Source organism: Zosterops lateralis, assembly GCF_965231275.1.
Source record: "Zosterops lateralis genome assembly, chromosome: 14".
Classification (NCBI taxonomy): Eukaryota; Metazoa; Chordata; class Aves; order Passeriformes; family Zosteropidae; genus Zosterops; species Zosterops lateralis.
Genome location: NC_139774.1, coordinates 7,480,526 through 7,500,670, shown reverse-complemented (window position 1 = coordinate 7,500,670; position 20,145 = coordinate 7,480,526). Strand labels below are relative to the sequence as shown.

The 20,145-nt window shown below is 46.0% G+C and overlaps 1 protein-coding gene across 2 annotated transcripts in view; it reads right to left on the bottom strand.

The window, feature by feature from the left end:
• Window positions 1-4,483: 4,483 nt before the first annotated feature.
• SEPTIN8 (septin 8) overlaps window positions 4,484-20,145 on the bottom strand; it is a 33,160-nt gene continuing 17,498 nt past the window's right edge. Inside the window, exons 3-10 of one of the 2 annotated variants that reach the window (XM_083871543.1) lie at window positions 18,614-18,809; window positions 17,809-17,995; window positions 12,468-12,629; window positions 10,916-11,012; window positions 10,428-10,596; window positions 10,057-10,189; window positions 9,177-9,367; window positions 4,484-7,321 (exon numbers count right to left, since the gene is read on the bottom strand). In XM_083871543.1, coding sequence (XP_083727669.1) covers window positions 7,318-7,321; window positions 9,177-9,367; window positions 10,057-10,189; window positions 10,428-10,596; window positions 10,916-11,012; window positions 12,468-12,629; window positions 17,809-17,995; window positions 18,614-18,809 — 1,139 coding nt within the window. In that variant the 3' untranslated portion in view covers window positions 4,484-7,317. The remainder of the gene's footprint in view (window positions 7,322-9,176; window positions 9,368-10,056; window positions 10,190-10,427; window positions 10,597-10,915; window positions 11,013-12,467; window positions 12,630-17,808; window positions 17,996-18,613; window positions 18,810-20,145) is intronic. The other variant, XM_083871544.1, reaches the window with a different exon arrangement.

The following is a 20,145-nucleotide window of genomic DNA, read 5'->3' as shown; positions in this document are numbered from 1 at the left end:
CAGGTGAGGCATACCTCTCAAACCCTGACTCCTCTTGTTGCCTCAGCTCAGGCCAGATTTCCAGATGCCTGAAGCTACCACGACCTTGTAAACAAAACTGCAATTACACCTAAAATCTCCTATGGTAAGCACCCACAGAACTATTTTCTGTGGCTGTTTTAAACCAGCTAGAGAAACAGCAAAGCATTTCAGATCCCCAATGTCCACCATTCACAACCCCCAGCTAAAGGAACCATGTCACAGATCAAGCATTGCCCAGGAACCATTACAGGTGAGGAGGGAGCTGCCCCATTTCAAGACAGCACTCACTGGGGTGTTTCTGACAATAAACCTGACTCAGTGTCACTAATTGTGGAGGGTGTGTGATGACCTAGGAGAAGAATTCATTTACACATTCCACAAATAAAACTCCTGTAGTCAGAGAATCGACCAAGAGACAAGAAAACTGCAAAGGGAAGAGTAATGCAATAGTTATACCTCATTTGTGGGGTTGCATCTACACAGTTGTTGGGTCTTTTTCTCCTGCTGATTGACTTTAGTGCGTTAAATCGAATTTGAGCAGTACTTACAGTTCAATTCTTTAGGAAGGCAGAAAATGCACTGAGATGGAGAGATGCATTAACTTCTGGCAGGTCTCAGAGCCCCCTCCCATTCCTCCTCAGCAAGACGTGCAACTGGAATCCCCCTGGTGACCTAACTATGGTCATGACAAACAGAATTTAATCAAATCTTCCCAGCAATTTGGAAAAAGAACAAAAAGCTTCCACTCCCAATTCACCTGTCCTGCTGGGAATCTAACTTGACAAGAGCTCCAAGCTGGATGAAAGCTTTGCCAAAGGAATTAGAGTGGCTGGCCTCAAAAGAGAACACAAGCAAGTTTAAAACAGTCATCAAAGCAGCAGCAAAGGCTGTCCCATAGCTCAGCCCGATGGTCACACACAGCTCCAGCCTTCCACACGTTCCGTGCAGGGCACCACAGCCACGAGGACACACAGAGCCCTCCTCAGCAGACTTCCAGCTTTGAATTCATGGCCCCCAAGGCACAGGTGTGTCAGACCCTGGTGCTTCCACTGACACAAGTGGTGCCTCATCCCTGTCCATGGTGGCAGCAGTACAGGCAAGGATGAAGAACATGGGGTGAACGTTTGTCAGGGGTTTAATCCCTAATGCCTGCAAGTGGCAGGAGTCTCCACAGCTTCTCCATGTGTCCAGTTTAGTCCTTTTCAGACCACAAACCTGTTGCAGCTGCAATCTATTTCCCAGTTATTAGGGAATTTAGGCTAAGGGCACTCAGAGGATTTAGAGACTGTCACTGATCACACAGCCTAGGGACAGGCACTCAGTTCCTGGGGCAGTCAGTGCCTCTACATCAGCCTCCCCATCTGGTGGGGGGTTACAGAGACACAATGTCCTCCGTGGGAGTCTCGGAGGGCTCCTGTCACATCATACAGCCACACTTTCCGTTTCCAGCCTTTGTGCCACTGTGGTCACAGCACCCAGCAGGAGGTAGGGGCACAGGACAAGACTTCCTTCAAACCTCCTGCCAAAGGCTGGCTTTTGGCCACTCCTACCCTTCCAGCCTCAGGGCACTGGGGAAAGCAGCAATTGGGAAAAAGGGAGGGAGACTGGGGACAGCAGCTGCCAAGACACAGGGGCACACAGGGGACATCACACTTTAATCACAGGGCAACGGGGTTAATGAGGGGAAACTGGGATCCTCGAGGGTTGTGAATTTGGACAGAGGGCATTGTTCTGGTTACACCTGGTGTACAAACCATGGTTTTAACAGATGTTTGTTAAACAAGTCAGTTTTGTTTTTATTAAACCCAGCTTTGGTACAGGTCATTCCTGAGATTCATTTACAATGTTGTTTAAAACAAAGATAAACTGGGGCCTCTCCCTGTTCCTGTGTGAAGTTACTGGTGCACAGACGCCACACTTTGTTTTTCCCCTTACCTTTTTTCAAAAAAAGTATTTGTGTAAAGGGAAATCAGTCTGTTACAAACACAGAACTTACACCAGGAACACTGAGTTTCCAGCTTTAAACCATTTCCCCACCATTAATAAATAACATTTAGTTGTGCTTTAAAATGGTTCCCTTCTCACCCATCACATCCCAGCCCAGAGCCCAGACTGGCCAGGCAGGTTACCTGGCCCCAAAGCAGCAGATGGGAGGTAGGCAGGGAGCTCTGGGGAAGGGGTTATGGTGTGAGGCACCATGTGCAGCCCTCAGAAGACTAAAAAGAGGAGGGTTGGGACATTTTGGTTATAAAATCTGTAAGTATACAGAAGGCAAGCTGCACAGAAGAGTTATCGTTATGAAAGGTGAGAATCCAGCTAACAGATTAGGGATGTCAAACTAGGGATGTCAGGTTAGAGACATCAGATTCCCCCAGTTACACTCCAAAACCAGACTGAGGAGAGGACCTGCAGGACCCTGTGATGCAGCAGCTCGAGCAGCAAAGCTGAAAGCTCCTCACACTACCCCAGCTTTGTCCCTCATCTCTCTGGAGTCAGTCAGTGTTAACTCCCTTGGGGTAAAAGCCCCAGAATAAGCATTCTGGATTTAGTGCCAGCCGTGCAGCAGCGTGAATTAGCAGTTTACCTTTTGGCAAGTATCTTGGATTTCAACTTTACCAAGAAACCTGATTAAGCAAACTTCTCCCCATCAAAAGACACGGTGAATTTTAGTCCTTGCTACATATGCTCTTCTGTGCAATATATTGCAAGCTTAAAGGTGTAAGCACCAATTAATTTCTTCTGCATGAGATGTTTTGGCCTTAATAAATCTTCTAATTAACATATCTTCCTGTTGTTATGGAGTAGGCACTGGGAAGACTAAAAAAGCTATAGAAAGAACAAAAGAGAATCAGTGTTTAAGTTTCAGTTATTTACATTAAGTAAAGACAGCATGAAAGGTCAAAGCACCAATCCTTTGTACAGACAGTTGAGTTTAACACGTTGCAACTTGGAGAAGCTCTCACAGCTGCCAACACCTTGTTTGGAACTGGTAATCAAGGGACTGATTTAGAATTTTAATGGGAAAAGAGTGAGAAAATGAGAAATCCCAGGTGATGGAGACACATAAGAGCAGCCAACCAGCACACACAGAAGGAGCAGTGGCTTTTCACAGTCCTTGCCTCATCTCATCCTTCACAGCTGCACAGTTCTCCCAGTGGGACAGCTGAGGACAGGGTTGGGCTGCTCAGGCTGTCTCCTGGGACAGCTGAGGACAGGGCTGGGTTGCTCAGGCTGTCTCCTGAAGGAAAGTACCACCATGTCCCAGGGCCTTGGCCACTGGTCATTGGCTCTGGAACTGCACCTACCTCACTGCTGAGCTGCTTCTCTAACAAACCTGTGCATTTCTCCTCAGGGCATCTCTAGGAGCTTTGCACAAACATTAATGAATGCTCTGAACGCTGCTCCTCTGGAAAGACACTTGCCAACACGCATCATCTGCGTCACCAGGTGGCCCATCTTTAAAAGGACCAGCTACTCCACCACCTTTGGTTGTTCCCTGAACTCTGAGATACCTGAATGCACGTGCTCCTCCCTGGTCTCCTAGATTTGGCTTTAAAATGTATTGGGATGGAAAAGGATATAAACACTTCATACAAACCTGGTACTTGGTACAAACTTGGTATCAACAAGTAATTTCCTACTAAAGCTTCTGCCTAAAAGGTTTCCAGCTGCATATTCCTAAAAAGCTCTGAGAGGGAGTCAGAATCACCAGCCTGGTTTTGTTCTTCAAGCTGGGGCTGCAGAAAAACCTCCCACCAGCAGCACTGCCACAGCAAACACTGTGCATCAGCCAAACTCCACATTGGCTGTGCCTGAAGTGCAGCACTGGTCTCAGTCCAATACCAAATACACCCCAGAAAAACCTAAAGCTGAGTGAATATATCTGAGTTGGTGTGTAGCAATGGCCCAGAGAACAGACACTAAGAACAAACATTTGGCTAAAGCTTCAGCAGCACTCTGAAAGCAGAGTACCAACCTAAAGCTGTGCTCTTCTGCTGGCCTTGACCTAAGTGTATGATGTTCTTCCCCAGACAAGGAACACAGCTTTGGATGCACCATCAGGAAACCTCTCCAGCTCTGCCCCCTTTTCACCCTACCTTTAAATCACCTCTTTGGGCACTATAAAATCAGCAAAGCTGCTGGTACAACCCCCAGCTCAGTCACCAGATCTCACTAAAGAGATGTACCAACAAGTCTCAAAGCTCCTTTTGCCCAAACACAGATAGCTTTTGGATTACTGTCTAAGAATTTCTCCCCAGATTACATAGGAAGTACATTTCCGCATACTCCATGATTAGGTAGTTGTTAATTAATTAGCTAATTATATTCTTGAATGTTCCCAATAGTTCAGCCTGTGATTGGTAAGCTTGCAATCATGACACATTATTATTGTGACAGATAATACAGAAAATAACTAGATTGCACAGAAAACGCACCACTAAATAAATGACACCACAAAAACTCAAAATACATGTGAGATTTAATAAAAGAAAAAAAAAGTACAAAGTGAGTGGAAAGAAAAGAAAGAAAAAAACCAAACAAACCATGAACCCCAACACGCTGGGAATGACAAAGCAAAGGGATGCAGCATGTCCCAGAGGGCTGTGTCCCCACACAGGTCCCCAAAGTGCCTCCATGGCTCCAAACCAGCCCCATCTACACCCCTGGGGCAGCCACCCCACAAAACACAGTTTAATTTAGAAAGCAGACAACACACATGACAGTAAATGTTTAAATGATAAAAAAGTGGATAGTTTTTCCCATTAATACCAATCTTTTACAGATAAATATATAAAACAGCTGAAAGATGTATAACTGGATGGTTTCAATCATTGCTGAAGGGTATTTCTTTCACTTTTTCTAGCCTACAATATTTTAAGTCTTCAGACTGGGTGAGAGTAGCATCACAACATATTTGTAATTTGTTAAATAAAAATAATATACAGAATTATCCTACCACAATACTTAAATCTTGTCTCAGCCAAATGAAAAAAACAAGTACTTAGGAAAAAAAAATGACTGAGTCCCCTTGAGGAGATTATGATGTTGAACAAGCAACTACAAGGACAAGGGATGTCTGTCACAACATAAAATCAAAGCAATATAATAATCATCATCAAGAAAATATTGTTACATACATTCTGAATGTCTTCTTCAGAAAATGCTGTAAATTTCTCCACAATGCCCATGGATTGGAAGATTTTTACTCTTTGTTATAATAATCGTTCTTAACTACCTGTTATTCTAGGAAAAAATAATTGATCTCTGATGAGCCAGGGCAGAGAGAAATCATTTGCATAGATCTTGCTGGCTGCAGCATGAGATCAGGAGAGAGCTGCTGATTGGGAACACACTGGTGAGGCAGCTGGGTGCACACCAGTACCACCAGTTACTGTTTTATCCCAGCGCTGGCCTTGGGAAGCAAACAATGAACCAAAGAGCATTGCTTGCTCAGGCAATTAGTGCACCACAGTTTCTCTCATTAGCAAAAGATTAATAAAAAATTTCCTACATGATTGGTCTGTAGTCAGAGGTGAGGTGGAATAGTCTTCTTGCATTTAACAGAAGGTTGGGTTCCTTGTATGTGTTTGAGAAAACCACACTAACCCTCCTAACATTTGATAGTTACTCTTTAAAATACATCTAACCTGGAGGCACAGCCTTAAAAATTAAGTGTCCAGCTTTCAGCAGACTCCCAACAAGTGCAGAATTTTTATTCTTTCAACAAAAGCCTGTTGTAAAAGGTACCAGTGAGATCTTTGTGAGGTTCTTTTCTACAAGCATCAAGCAGCTCTGTCAGTATATCTACAGAAAGGCCAATGTCCATTGGAAAACAGTTTAATACCTGAGCATGTGTTTAGAAAAGGGAAAAAAAAAGCTGCTTTAATGGAATATGAGCATTAAAGAACCTCAGAATCCAGCAAAATGCTGCCCTGCAACAGCCCTGTGACAGCTCAGACCCAGGCCCTGCATCTCCTTCTGCACGGCACATCAGGAATTTGCTGACAGCTTAAAGACAAGTCTGTAACAAAAAAACATATCAGAAAAATCCTGTAATAATAATCCTGTATTTCATTAATAATGAAATAAAAATGCACACACTCACAACTAACACTTAGCCAGCCAGTGTTTTTATAAACTCTAAAGACACTATGTGAGGGTTAATATAAAATATTTCCTTTCATTTAGCCTAGGATCTGATGGATGGATGGAATTGGGTCTGACTATTTTTCCATGACAACACAGCTAGTAACTCTCTGTTCAGTTATTGCCCTGCCTAGTCACAAAATGATTTGAGTGGAAAAAATGAGTATTGATCCTAATTATTCCTCTAAGCTCAGTTGCCCAGGAAAACAAGGCTGTGATTTCTAGGCATGAGGAGTTGTCAAAAGAAGCACCTTTTAAGAGGAACAGGGCCTGTCAACATAAATACAGTGCACAGCTCAAGAGCAGGGGATTCTCCTTATTAGGCACATATTAGGTTTAAGGTTAAAGAGTAAAAGTAAAGATGTTGGCTTAAATAGTTTCCACAACAGTAAATACATGGGTAAGTGACAACTGAAATGTTACACAAACCTGTAGTTCCACTTTGTACAACAAACTCTTATGAAAAACCTCTCTACAAATGTTCTACTTTAGCAGTAAAGAAAATTCAAAACATTGTCCCATTAATTTTATTATCCACTCTTTCTCTCTCTTTATATATATATATAAAATAAATGATGTAGATAGTGTTTAGAGTAATTCAGGAATTAATACAGAATTACTGGAATGAGGGTTACTCTGACTAAGATTCCTGCAGAAAGCCTAAATGTAGTGTTTTTCTACCCATTCTAAAAACTTGAGAATTTTGTTAGAAAAACAAACATTTCAGCATTCTTCAGACCACTCCTCTCACTGTGCATGTACAGGGGAGGTCAATGAGCCTCCGGCAGTCACCTTGGCCAATTAAAAAAACAAATGTAGAAAGCAATTGTTTAGCTGGTGGGTAAGACGAGTTCAGTTATGGTCACTTCATACACGGCTGCTCAATCACTGGGTTTAGAACAAAGCATCTTACTTGAGGGATTAGTTGGCTTTGTTTAACAAAATGTACATGTAAGGTTACTTCCTGCAAACCTCCCGATAATTCTGAAAAGAAAACAGCAGGTCGGAACACTGCAACCACGGAGATGCTCATTTTCACTTTGGTCCACTCACACAATGTTATGAGAAGGGTCACTCAGGGTGGGAAACTCAAGCAACTTAACACATGAAAGCACCAAGTCCACTCTTGGCCTGAAAGTCTGTGTGTGATTAACTGAAAGAAACAAAACATAAAAAAAGCATGAATTAAAGTTATGAAAATCAAACAAAAGTGAAGTGTAGCGAAATATGTTAAAACAAAAAAGGAGGAGGAGGACAAACACTGCTGGGGCAGCTGAAGGCTTCAGGTGAGAGCTGCCTGGCAAAACCTGCTCAGCACCACAAACACTTCTCTTTCCCCCAATTTCTGCAACTCTTCCTTCACAATTTTATACTTATTAAAGCTATTAAGAACACTGCCTTGAACCAGGACATGATAAAGAGTTCAACTAGCTCTCCTAAATATTTTACTTGAGCAGAAATCCCAAAAACCCAAATTTTGCGCTAGCTCACAGGCTTGAAAAAAAACAAAAACAAAAACCCACCAACAAAAAAACCCCAACCCAATCCAAAACCATCCTGGTGATGGTGGACCTCCTCTAGCTGTGCCCCAGAGCCCCTCTGCCCTAGCACCATGTAGAGGCCACCAGTGTGCAGAGCACGGGCTGTGGGTGCCCCTGGGACCTTTGTACACACCAAGCTGCCTCCCAGTCCTGCTGCTGACCACAGCTTGTTTCTGTTGCCACACAGAAGACGAACTGTCCAGACTCACATCTGGAGGTGGGCTAAACCCAGCAAAGGGCAGGAAAACCTTTTATGTGGCAGCCAGAAGGAGCAGAGGGGAAGCTGCAGCATTTCTTGGCCCGTGTTCACAGTCTGTCCCTGCTCCTGGCATCACTTGCACAAGTCACCACTGTGCTCACCTTCCCCAAAGCAGTCCTGGGTCCAAGAAAGCCCTAGGATTCAGCTCCTAATTCAGATTAAACCCTACTTGCAGCAAAGTATTTTATGAACCATTCAGACTCTGTGTGTGAGGTAGGCCATGCCTAGAGCACGTTGAGCAGTCTGCAGAAGAGAGAGCTTTGGTTTTAGCACCAACACATTTACATTCCAACGGAATACTCAAATAATCTACCCCGTTATCTCCCACAGGAAGAAACAAATTGCTAGGATGTCAGCACACAGAATGAGCTCCTCTGGTGCTACAGTTCACAGCAGGGAAATGACAGACCACAAGATCTCATAGCAGTGAGAAGCTGAATGCTGTGCTGTCAAGCACAAACTGGGCTGTTGCTACTCTTCATGGTCTTTTTTTTTCTGGCCATCATTAAGAGGCTCAGAAAGCCCTGCCACCAGCCTGCTCTGGGTTTGATAGAATGCAGTTCTGACTCTTGAGCTCCTTCATGCAAGGGGAAGTAACAAAAAATGCTGCAATAGCAGAATTACCTGTTTGCATGACAGTGCTCATTATTTTTGCTCCCTAGCCAAGTGTTCCTTAGAGACTGGTTTGAATTGGAAGCAGGATAACCCCTCCAACACATTTTCTTTTTAAACTTGTTTGTCCCATTCCTGGTCTATCATTACACAATCAGGTGGCTGGAACAGCAATATTTACATACCCTTGCTCCTGCTGGCTTCAGCAATGTCAATTAATGTGCAGCACGCTAAGATAAGAACTCTGCCTTTAGAGGAAAAGGATTTTCTTGTAATCAGAACTGTGCCTTGGAGCCCATTTCACAACCTGAGCTGGTTGTCACAGAGGCAAGAGTGAACCCCATGGGACCTTTAGCTAATGGCCTCAAATTGAAATCCCTCCAACCTGCAGCCAACCAGGCTTCTCTGGGCAGTGCTTGGGCACAGGAGGGACCCATCTCTCCTCTGCTTGAAGCAAAGAATCAGAAGGATGGGGGAATCAGGATTCCAAAATCCCCTTTTCTTTATGTTTTAACAACTGACCAAACATTAAAGCATCTGAGCAGACTCCCAGCTTTCCAGTGGCAGAGGAGGAAGACTCCAGTTCAGACACTTACTTTTTCCTGTCTTTGTCCTTCTTCAGTGGCTGCTGTGAGGTAGCCTGCAAGGATTGGGACTGCAACGTTTCCACTGCCACTTTCCGCCTGTTGAACATGTTCATCTCTTCCTCCAGCTCTCTCCTCTTCTCCTCCACCTTCCTTTTCTCTTCCTGGTGTATCCTTTTCAAGTGCTCAAACTTCTCATGCAGCTGGTAGGAGACAGAACCTCTGAGCATTGCATTCAGCTCATTTTGGCTGTGCTAACCCAGCCCCAGGAGCCCTGTCACACCTCCCACACAAATCCCCACCACAGGGACCAACTTGCTGGCAGAATGCTGCACCTAGTGCCCACCAAAAGCAGGGAAGACACAATATATTCAGTTCTGCCTGACACCACACAGCAAACCAGAGTCAGCATGAGCCCTGGAGATGAGCACAGGGGATTTTGGCGCAGCCTGCAGCCCTGCAGAGGGGCTGGGGACATTGCAGGATCTTTTGTTCCTCACTAGTTCTGAAGATGGTCCATTTAATTCCCCTCCAGCCACAGCTGCTTCCTGAGGCCTCACACTGGGGTCTCCACTGGACTCACTTTGACTGGGGACCCCAGCCCAGCTGCTTCCTTTACTCTGCTGTCCAGTGAGCCACAAGAGGGAGGTCTCTCTCACAAGGATGCTCACCTAGAATTCCTGCCACTGGCTTTAACTCCCCAGACAGCAGCCATATTTCCACATGGCACAGGACAGGGAAGACTTGTTTCTGAGGCACCTAAACCAGTGACGTGTTTGTGCCTTGGATGGTGAGGTTTGCTGCAATGTGCTTTCCAGGATTCATGCATTGCTCAGACCCAGATTCCCTGCTGGCTGTAGTTTGGGTTCCTCACCATTTTTGGCACACTCACCTCTCTCTCCTTCTCCTTCAGCTCTGCCTCTGTCTCCTTGACTTTGTTAACAAACATTTGTCTCATTTCTTCCTCTTTCCTCTGGAGCTCACCCAAGAACTCTTTCCTTTTGGTCTCGTATGTTTCTTGGAGGCTGGGGAAGAAAGCAAATGAAATCCAGACTCTGGACACTGATGAGTTAGTGATGGGGAAATGCAGGCCCATCTGTGTTGTTCAGAAAAAACAGGCAGGGAAGGGAACATCCAAATCAGCTGCAAAGTTCAAACCCAGCGGTGGTATTTTCCAGATTTCACCTACAAACCTCCCATTTTTGGGGGCTGTCAGTACCAAACTCTCACTCTAAAATGATGCTAGGTGAGAAGGCCACTCACCTGAAGGGCTGGTTGTCTGGATCCGTGTCCTTGAAGCCCATCTCCTCCAGCTTGCACCTCCTGTAGAGCTCGTAGTGGCGGGTGTGTGTCTGCTCGCGCAGATCCTCCATGTTGACGCGGATCAGCATCTCCCGCAGCTTCACAAAGTCACAGTGACTCTCGTTCTCCACTGCCAGGAGGGAAGGGACAAGTCACCAAACTGCAGGTGTGGTGGAGGGACACGAGGGCACACAGGATTGACTCCAGACACTCCCATCCTGAGGAGCTTGTTGCCCTGCTCAGGGCACAACACAACCCCTTGGATGCAGGGATTCCTGCTGGCCTTCCTGCCTGCTGGTGGGAATGGCCATTCAGAGGGAAGATTAGCCAACCCACAGATATCACAAGGCACCTTCATACAGAGGTGCTGGTGGAGGGCAGAGCTGGGGAGGTGTCAAGATTTGCCTGGGCACACACAGGAGGTTTGGGGTGGGCTTGCAGCCCCTCACCTTGCACCACTCCCCACGGGTACTGCCGAGCTCGCACCAGCTTGTTCCCGACTTTCACCTCCTCCGTGCTGCCCACCACAGCAAAGGGCAGATGAGCCTGAAACAGAGCCAAGGGCAGGGACTCAGTGGATGGGGTAACCCCTCAGTGATCAGCCTGACCCCCAGCTCCCCCTCACCCAGGCACAGGAGTCATTTCCATGAGTCCCTTCTTTGAACCTACCAATTTCTGACACTCAGAGCAACCTCTACTACAAAACATCCTGTCACTACTACAATAGCTGACAGGATGTTTTACTACAGAGAGTCAGGGCACAGCATAGCTTACAGCAATGCTGCCTGGGCTGCACCAGCTGGAGAATGTTGTAGGAACACCATGGTCATTACTGCTCTACTCTATCCCCCTGTCAGGCTGCACTCAGCAGGAGCAGGGCACTCCCTGCCTTGCCAAAAGCACAGGCAGGGACATCCACACACAGGCCTTGGCACAGCAGAGAGTGTGTGGGCACTGCAAGGGACATGTGCAGGATACAACATGTACTCGCTGCTCTCCAAGTCTGCAAAGCACCAGGCACAGGCAGGAAACAGGACACCCTCCACAGAGTGGATGCTTCAGCAGGGTGAGGCTGACAAAATCCTTCATGTTTAAAAAGAAATGGATCCAGAAGCGTGGAACTCATAGAGAAGTGGCCAAATATATTTTCATTGGAGGAAGGAAGGGAAGAAAAAAGCCAAGCAATGATGACTCCTGCTTTCCTCCTCAGTACGCACAGCTTGCAATTATTTAAATAAGAGTGAATCCTCCAAATTTTTCATGGTTTCAGCAAAAAGGAACTATTACAGTGAAAACACATATCTAGTCCACCCAGAAACCAACTGGTGAATGAACTAAAAAAAACTGGGTGGTGGGGGAAGGGTGAAAGAAAAGACAAAGCATTTAATCAGAAACAGCTATGCAGGAAAATGTTAATTTTGATGAAAAAGCTACTTTTGAGTTATAAAATTATCATGGAAATATTTCAGTTGTCTCTACAGCCATAGCTGCACTTTGATTTGAGAGACAGGAAGCTTGAAAGTGTTTTTGCATGTGCTTCAGTCAGGTCTGAATTTGATCTCTGAATTTCAAAAAAGATAAAATAGAGATTAAATTTTTTTCTTCTTTATTTTAAATTGGGTTTTCTCTGGTCAGCTTCCTTAAGTGACAAGACCAATGCAAATCTTAACTGTCAACATTTTATTCAAAGTTTCTTCTTCCTCAAACACAAAGTAGCATAAGAATGGACAGAATTAATTTTGAGGAAAGTACTTTTCAAAAATTCAATAAAGCAAATTCTAGAGCTAAGTTTCTCCACAGAATCCCCAGATTAAACACAAGCCACATTTTAATTAATTCTGTATGCAATGGCCTTTGGCATCTGTGACACCCACAGCTCAACTTTCCAACAGATTCAGTGTCTGGACATTCCCAATGAAACTTGCCCTTCAAATGTGTTTTTGTGCAGCAATTTAATTTGTCACCACTTCTGGCAGGGATGGAACTGGCAGCGTTACCCACATTCATCACAGAGTTGATCTCAGCCACCGCCTCATCATCCGTAGGGAACTGATAGATCTGCACCCCATTGCTGACCAGCTCACTCATGATCTTGATCTTGAACTTGTGCAGCTCGCTCTTGGAGATGGTGTCTGCTTTGGCAATGATTGGGATGATGTTCACCTGCAGCAGAAGGAAGGAAGGAAGGACAAACACCCAGGTGAGCAGCAGCAGGGTGAGCAGCTGTGTTGAGCCTGGGGGTAACCCAGATCCTGCCCCACTGGCTGTTTTACATCTCCTAAAATCACCTTGGAGCTCTATTTACACAGGAGCTGCAGCCCAGCTCAGCTGAACACTAGAGGGAAGAGTTTTTCCAGGACTCACTTGGCTACAAGACTTCAGATAAACCACACACCCTGTACTAAGTACAAATCAAAGCCCTGCTCTTGCCTGTGTAGTTTGTTACACACATGGAGGGAGGCACCACAGTGTAGCTGTCACATCTGAGCTGTCACCCATCCACTCTGGCTGTGCTGACAGGATGTTTTACAAGACAAGCACAAGGATGAAACGCACACTGATCTGATGTGAAGCCTTCCCATGCTCAAGCAGAAAGAGCAGGGACTCCTCAGATGCTCTGACGGCAGCTGATGATCCTCTTCAAGGACTCCACAAGCCTCTTGGTGAGGATCACAACTTGGGTGTACCATGTGGATTATATGGAGAAAGGTGCAGGGTGCCTTACAGCAGACATTTATTTTATGCTGTTCTTGCTCAGCTTTGATTCCAGGTCAGCCAGCAGTCACTATATCCCACAGAACTTCATCCACCTGGGCTTCAAAGCCACCCACAAGCTGCACAGTGGGGAGGTCTCCCTGTGCTCAGTACCCACCAAGATCAAAGTGAACAAGGGCCACATCCCACATCCATCAGGAGTGATGGGGTTCATTATGGCCTCATGCTTAAGAGAGCTGCAGTGAGGCTGGATCTATCACAGTAACCTGTGGTAGATAATGCTGCTGTGCCCAGAAAAGCCAAGTGTGATACTGCAAACCACTGCTTAAACAAACAGCAGAACTCGTCTGCCTGAGCAGCAGCCAAATTCATAGCAATGAAACACACGAATTTAGACAAATAAGGAGAAAGTCTGATTTGCCATCTAACATTTCCCAACAGCCAACTTTTTTTGTCCTACAGAGCTGAAATTCATGGCAACCAGTTGGTCTCCAGTGGGTGCCCATTAAAACAAATGGCTTTGCTTTCCCAGCACAAGTTCTCTGTAGATCAGTGTTTTTTTCATACTTCTTGGGTTCCCCCTGCAACACTGCTCCCCCCTTCTCTGTCTCTTTAGTGGTTTAGCACTCACCAAACATAAGAGCTTTTACTTACACTGAACCAAAATAGTCTAAATTTGCTCATTGCAAATGTATCTGAGAGAATAAATTCCTCTTTTTCTCAGCCACTGACCTGGACTATTTTACCAAGGACCACAGCCCTCCTGCTGCTCCCTCCACTGCTCAGCAGGTCCATGTCCTCATTACAAAGGTAAAAGGGCCATGACCACAGCTGGGTGTCTCCCTGACCTGCTAAGAGCTGAGGAGGCTTCACCACCAACCACAGAAAATGGGTCAGCTCAGGGCTCACATCCGTTTTTAATCAGCCCAAGCAATTTCCCCTTCTTTTTCCAAGGAGCACCAGTTCAGCCCTGCTTCCAGCAATGCAAGAGTGCAGAGCCTGGAGCCTGGTGTAGCTTTCTAGCAGCAGAGGAGACAGGCTCTGTGGTCACCACTGTGGTCCCAGCACTACTCAAAAAAAGCACAAACCAAGGCTGGTTTGAGTGCCCTCAACCAGATTTCTTGTCTTTTGAAAAGGCAACTCAGTAAACACCTGCTGACACAGAGCTCACAACATAAAGGGGTTTTCCAAGCTGTGTTTCCAGTATCAATAGCCACATCAATACTGGGGAGGCATGGATATGACCTTTGAGTCCTAAGTCCAGCATGGGTTCATTCCTTCACAACACAGAGAAAGGAGGGAACAGTTTGGAAACAAGAAACCAATGAGACATGAAACGCTACTGACCTGCACGTCTGATCCTACCTCCTCACAGCACCTTCCACACACCCAGCTCCATGTCTGTGACACAGGGATTAGTGACAAACTGATACATATCTGGCTAGACAAGAAAAGTCACCTCTTCTCCTGAACAGGTTTTAAAACTCAGTAAAAACAAGGAATGCCAGAACTACATGACCGTTCTCTGTCCACTCTTTTTATACAAATAATGTTGATTTTGGGTTGAAGGCAAAATCCTAGAGCAACATTCTTGTGTCTCATGGTGGAAGAGCAATATTCTGTATTTAAAGATCTAGTAATAAAATCATGCAGTTGACTACTGGCATGTCACCCCACTAAATGTGACAGGGGTGCAATGTCCCCCTGCCTGTCAGTCCATGTGCTGGAGGGCTTTGCTGGAGCTGGAATTATGACCAGAGGAAGTCTTTGCTTCAGACAGGACAGGGAACTCCCATTCACACAGACAAAAATGCACCTCCTTCTCAAGTCTTTCTGACCAGAGTTGCTTCTCATCTCCAAAAACAGAACTCAGAAGAACTTGTCATTTGGTAGAAAATAATTTTGCTGATGCAATACGACTGCAGACACTTCTGTCCTGTGAAATACAGCTGAGTTTTCCCCCATCTCCAAACTGTTCCTGAATGCAGTTGTAGTGAAGCCAACAAGCAAATCCTACTTTGGAAGCCAAAGAGCTGAGGCACAGGCTGCCTGAGGCATCCCCACCTGCCTGGGATGTGTCATCTCTGGGAGGGCAGGCAGTTAGCCACAGCTCAGACAGCACATGCTGACTTAAAACCAGCCAGGGACAAAGCAGTGAGCTCCAGCACCTTTATGGCTGCACACACTGAGCCACCATTTCCCATGACAGGGCTGGGTTTTAAATCAATAAATCACCTTCTCATCTCATACAAATGCACTATTATTTATCTCCTTTTCCCAGGTTAAACCCAGTGGAAAGTCTGTACCTGTCAGGCCCTATGTGCTTTCCACTAGCAGCCAGCCAAATTCCATCTACCTACAACCACTTCTGAAGATGGTTCTGCTCTCTGGCTGTAACTAAACACCCCAGATAACAGCTGGCCATAAGCTCAGCCAAACAGATATTGTCCTACAGTACAATGGAAGATTCTGTTTACAAAACAGCTTTACACAGAAGAGATTTTGTAAACTTTTACACAAAAAGCAGGACTGGTTATTGAAATTGTCACAGAGAGTCAAAAGCCTGCCCAGGAACACACATCATGCATTTGTGGGCTAAAGCAAAGGTGGAACTGACCCACAGTCCTACCAACTCCCTGTTAACCCAGCCCCAGAGGCTGAGCCAGCAGAGCACAGAGCAAAACACTGCCTCAGTGTACCTTCCACCTCCACAGGCTCCTTTCCTCAACTGTAAAAGAAGGGCCACACGAAGCTCTCCAAGAAGCAGGGCAGGTGAGGTGTGCTCACACAGCAGACAGGAGCCAGTGCATGTCAGCTCTGCTCAGTAACCACTCACTGCTCCCGTCTGGAGAGGGCAGAACTGCCTGGGCTCTGCTGACACCCCAATTCACCCTGCCCACACTCCAGCCCCCAGCACAAATGGTTCATTTGTAGTGGGGAAGGGGCACAGCCGTGTACAAACCCCTCAGGGAATGCCTGGAAAGAGCCCTGATGTCCTGGGATGACACCAGTGCAGAAATGCAACATAAATCCCTGATGCCCAGAAAATATCAATGGGCTCCACTTGCTTATTCATTTCCATGTGCCCACTTGTGTGAGGCCACCACAGCATGAAATCCAGGATGTTCTCATGCTGTGGCAAGAAGGGAGATGAGAACAAAGGCATAAAATGACTCCAGAGAGAGCTATTAAAGTGGAAGTTTGGAAATATAAAAAGTTTGCCTGTGCACAAAGTTTTCATCTGTGCACAAGTACAAAGGATTTATTTTGGTACTACCAAAGGACCACATTAAAGGCAACCACAGGGAGATGTGAAAAGTAGGGAATGAGAAGGAGAGAAATGTTTTGTGGGACCACCAGTACCAAGGGGAATAGTGCAAAAGCTTTCCTCCAAAAATATTTCTGGGAATATGTAATGCTGGCACTGTACCAGGAGACAAAAGTTTATTAAGGGAAAGTTTTCAGATTCCTGATGAAGTCAGTGTAACAGCCACTAAAGCTTCAAACAGCCCACTGCAATGGGAAGGCAGTGCCTGCTCTGCACTAGGGCCAAGGAAAAGCAGGCCATGAGCCTTAGGTGGTAAGGGCAAGCAGCAGGGACTGCATGAGGGGAGCTCAACCCACCAGGAAAGTCCAGCAGAGCTGCATGTGAACAACAGCCAGAGAAGAGAGTGCTCCCTCAGGGTAATCCAGGACCCCCAGGTCCTGCAGGGTCCCACCTGCCATGCCTGTCCCTCTGTGGGCTAAACAGCATGTGCTACCTGAAAGGAATCACTCTGCTGCTAAAACACTGCTCTGAAAGACAGGAAATTATTGAGAAGAAGAGATTCTGCTGCCACTAATGACCTTTGAAGCCTCCTGCAGCTCCCTGGAAGCCAGCTGGAACACCCAAAACTATGTCAGAAACTTGCCCCCAGCTGCAGGAATATAAGCAAGTAGTTGGTTAAGTAACATCCTGCCCCTTAAGGCAGAATAGCTTATGCAGAAAGAAACAACCCCAGCAGACCCTCTCATGGCCCACTTTTAGGATTCCTCCGACCTTGAGAATTCCTCACCATGCCTACACTTTATGAAGATGCTGTGATCTCCTACCCAGATGACCTGGCACTACCAGCAGTGACAGATCACACACTCCCTGTGCACCAGCACACACAGCCAATGCTTCTCCTCAGCCCTGACCACCACATCAGGACAACTACAATGTCAGTGGCTCTCAGCCCCTCTGTCCCTGCTGACAGGTCAGGACAGCAAAGGGGACTCCACAATTTAAGTGCAGAAGCTGGAAGGCATCCTCACCTGCAAACCCAATAGAGCTGTAGCTGATGGCTTTGATAAAGATCAGCTAATCTGGATAAGATCCTTACAGTAGAGGGACACTCTGGAATTTACACAACCAACTGGAAAACATGCCTTCCCTGACATTCTTCAGGAAAGTCAGTGAGAAAACAAGCACAGGATCTCAGCAACCACCAGGCCAGACAAAGCTTTACTAGAGTCCTAAGAATGGCTCAGCTGCCATGCAGGAAAGAGTCCAGCACTTGCACAGAAGGAACAAAACCTTCCATGTGACAATCAGTAACCAACAAAAGCATTCCAGAAAGAGGGACCATGGTCTCCTACCCCCTACCTTGCTATCCAGCTTCTTCATTGTCACCAGGTCCAAGGACTTGAGCGAGTGCCCGGTGGGGGTGATGAAGTAGAGGCAGACGTGGATCCTCGTGTCGTGGTAGTTGAAGAGAGACCGGCGGATTTTCAGCTCTTCTTGCAAATAGTTTTCAAACTGCGTATCAATGTACTCTACGATTGGCCTGTAACTAAAACCATCCCATTAGCAAACCAGCTACTGGAGCACAAATCTGAACTGTCTAGAGGCTGAAGGAATTCTCCTAGACATTCCATGATATCACTTAAAAACAAGTTTTAAGACTCAAATGATTTAGATTTACAATGGGGAAAGTGTGGTGTTAACACATAGAATTTACAATCCAAAGGTTGCTGGAGATTCTTGAGGCTGCACTGCAAAGTCTAAGGACAGTGGAACACAAAAAGATGACTACCCAGATTTCAGAGTTCAGCCATCTGTCTCTAGCAATGCAACATGACCAAGGAGACACCTTGGAATCCCAGAAAGCCTTTACCTGGGGCTTGAACAAGATGTCTCTGTAGTTAAATGTGACAAGTTCAGAACAGATAATTCCTGACCCTGCTCTGAGGACAGCTGCTTAGCAGCTCATGCTCCTGGAGGACAGCAATCTCTGCTGGAAAGACCTCCTGTGACCTCTCTTTTGGCTGTTCACCCTCTACCAGAACCAGAGCTACTACAGGCAGCGACTCCTTTAACAGAGACACAGACACTTCTGCAGTACTGCAGGCAGCTGATGCCTAAGCACGAGGCAAGCCCAGAAACGCCGAGCAGATGGCACAAGACCTGCCTTTCGTCTTTGTTTATCTGATCCCCAAACCCAACAGCATCCACGATGGTCAGCTTCAGGTGCACGTTGCTCTCCTGCAGGTCGTAGGTGCGCGGCCGCAGGCGGACAGCGCTCTCGTAGTGACTGGCCTCCTCTGTCTCAAACGTGGTGTTGAAGAGGGTGTTCATCAGCGTGGATTTCCCAATGCCAGTCTCACCTAGGGAGGACAAGCCATCAGGTCACTGCAGCATGAATTTGCCATAGGGACTTCAAAGCATATTAATGAGAGAACTAAATTACGCTGTAGACTCAATATTTTCTGAGCTTGAGAAGAGCCAGCTCTTCTCCAGGGAATCCTTTTAACAGTTTTTCTTTTCCCCAAAACAACCTTGTTTAAACAATATTCCTTTCCCATAACAAGTATTGTTTGCTACTTCTGTCACTTAGCCAATCAGTCCTATGGACCAATAATGTGTCTTCTTAGCACAGCATGTTATAAAAGGGCTGAATGAATTGTAAATAAACTTCCTGATTTCTACTGCCTTCTGACTAGAGTCAGGCATCTTTACTTTGTGTCCTATTGTGACATTACACTGTGGAAGATCACCATGAATTGCTTGTGGATGGACATGTAACTGTCACACAGGTGTCTGCCTTCTTGAAGGCCTCCCATGCTTGATGCAAACAACATAGAGCACTTGGGTCATGTCCCCCAGTATCACACAGAGCACAACAGCACAGCAAAAAACACTGTTTTCCTTTCCATGAGCCCTGACTTTGCTTGGGAAAGCACTAGAGAAGCTGTGGAGGGGACAACTTTAGTAGCCATTGAAAGACACCTGGGATGCATCACAAAAATCTCTATCCCAGAATATCTGGCTGACAAGCTGTTTGTGAGCCAGAAAGGCTTTGAACTGCTATTCCTGGTAATGAAACAAGACTGATATTTTCCAGTTTGGCCTAGAAAGGGCCTCATTTAAATTCCTTATTCACTACACACAGCCCTATTGGTCATGGGGGTAAAGAGAGGCAAAATCCAAGGAAATAACCTTCTACTCTCTGCTCATTTTCCAGGCAGCCCATCCTGCTACCACTTCAGCAGAGACAGGCACTGCTGAGGAGCCCTACAGCAGATACACTGCTGGGAGAGCAGAAGGGTGGGAAAGGTTCTGCTCTACACAGGTGCCATGTCTACTGCCAAGAGCTTGGGATTCTCTTCTTCCTCCAGCACCTTAGGCTCTGCTCTTCACAGGAGAATAAACACCTCAGAGTGCTCAGAGAGGGGCAGAGGCACACGCTGCTTCCTACCAGCTGCAGCTAAGAGTTATGCAAGGAAATAAAGCCAGCTGGTGCTTTAGATTAATCTGAAAGCAGACATATTAAGAACTCGCTTCCTGATGTAAGCTACATTCTCCTGTTCAGTTGTGGGCACTGTTGGGAATAGGGACCAGCAAACAGGGTGGGACTTTTTCTCTCTTGTCCAAAAACATTTTAAAAAAAGCTAAATGAGAATGTAGGAATATCCATTCTGGTATGACAGGAGCCCAAGAATT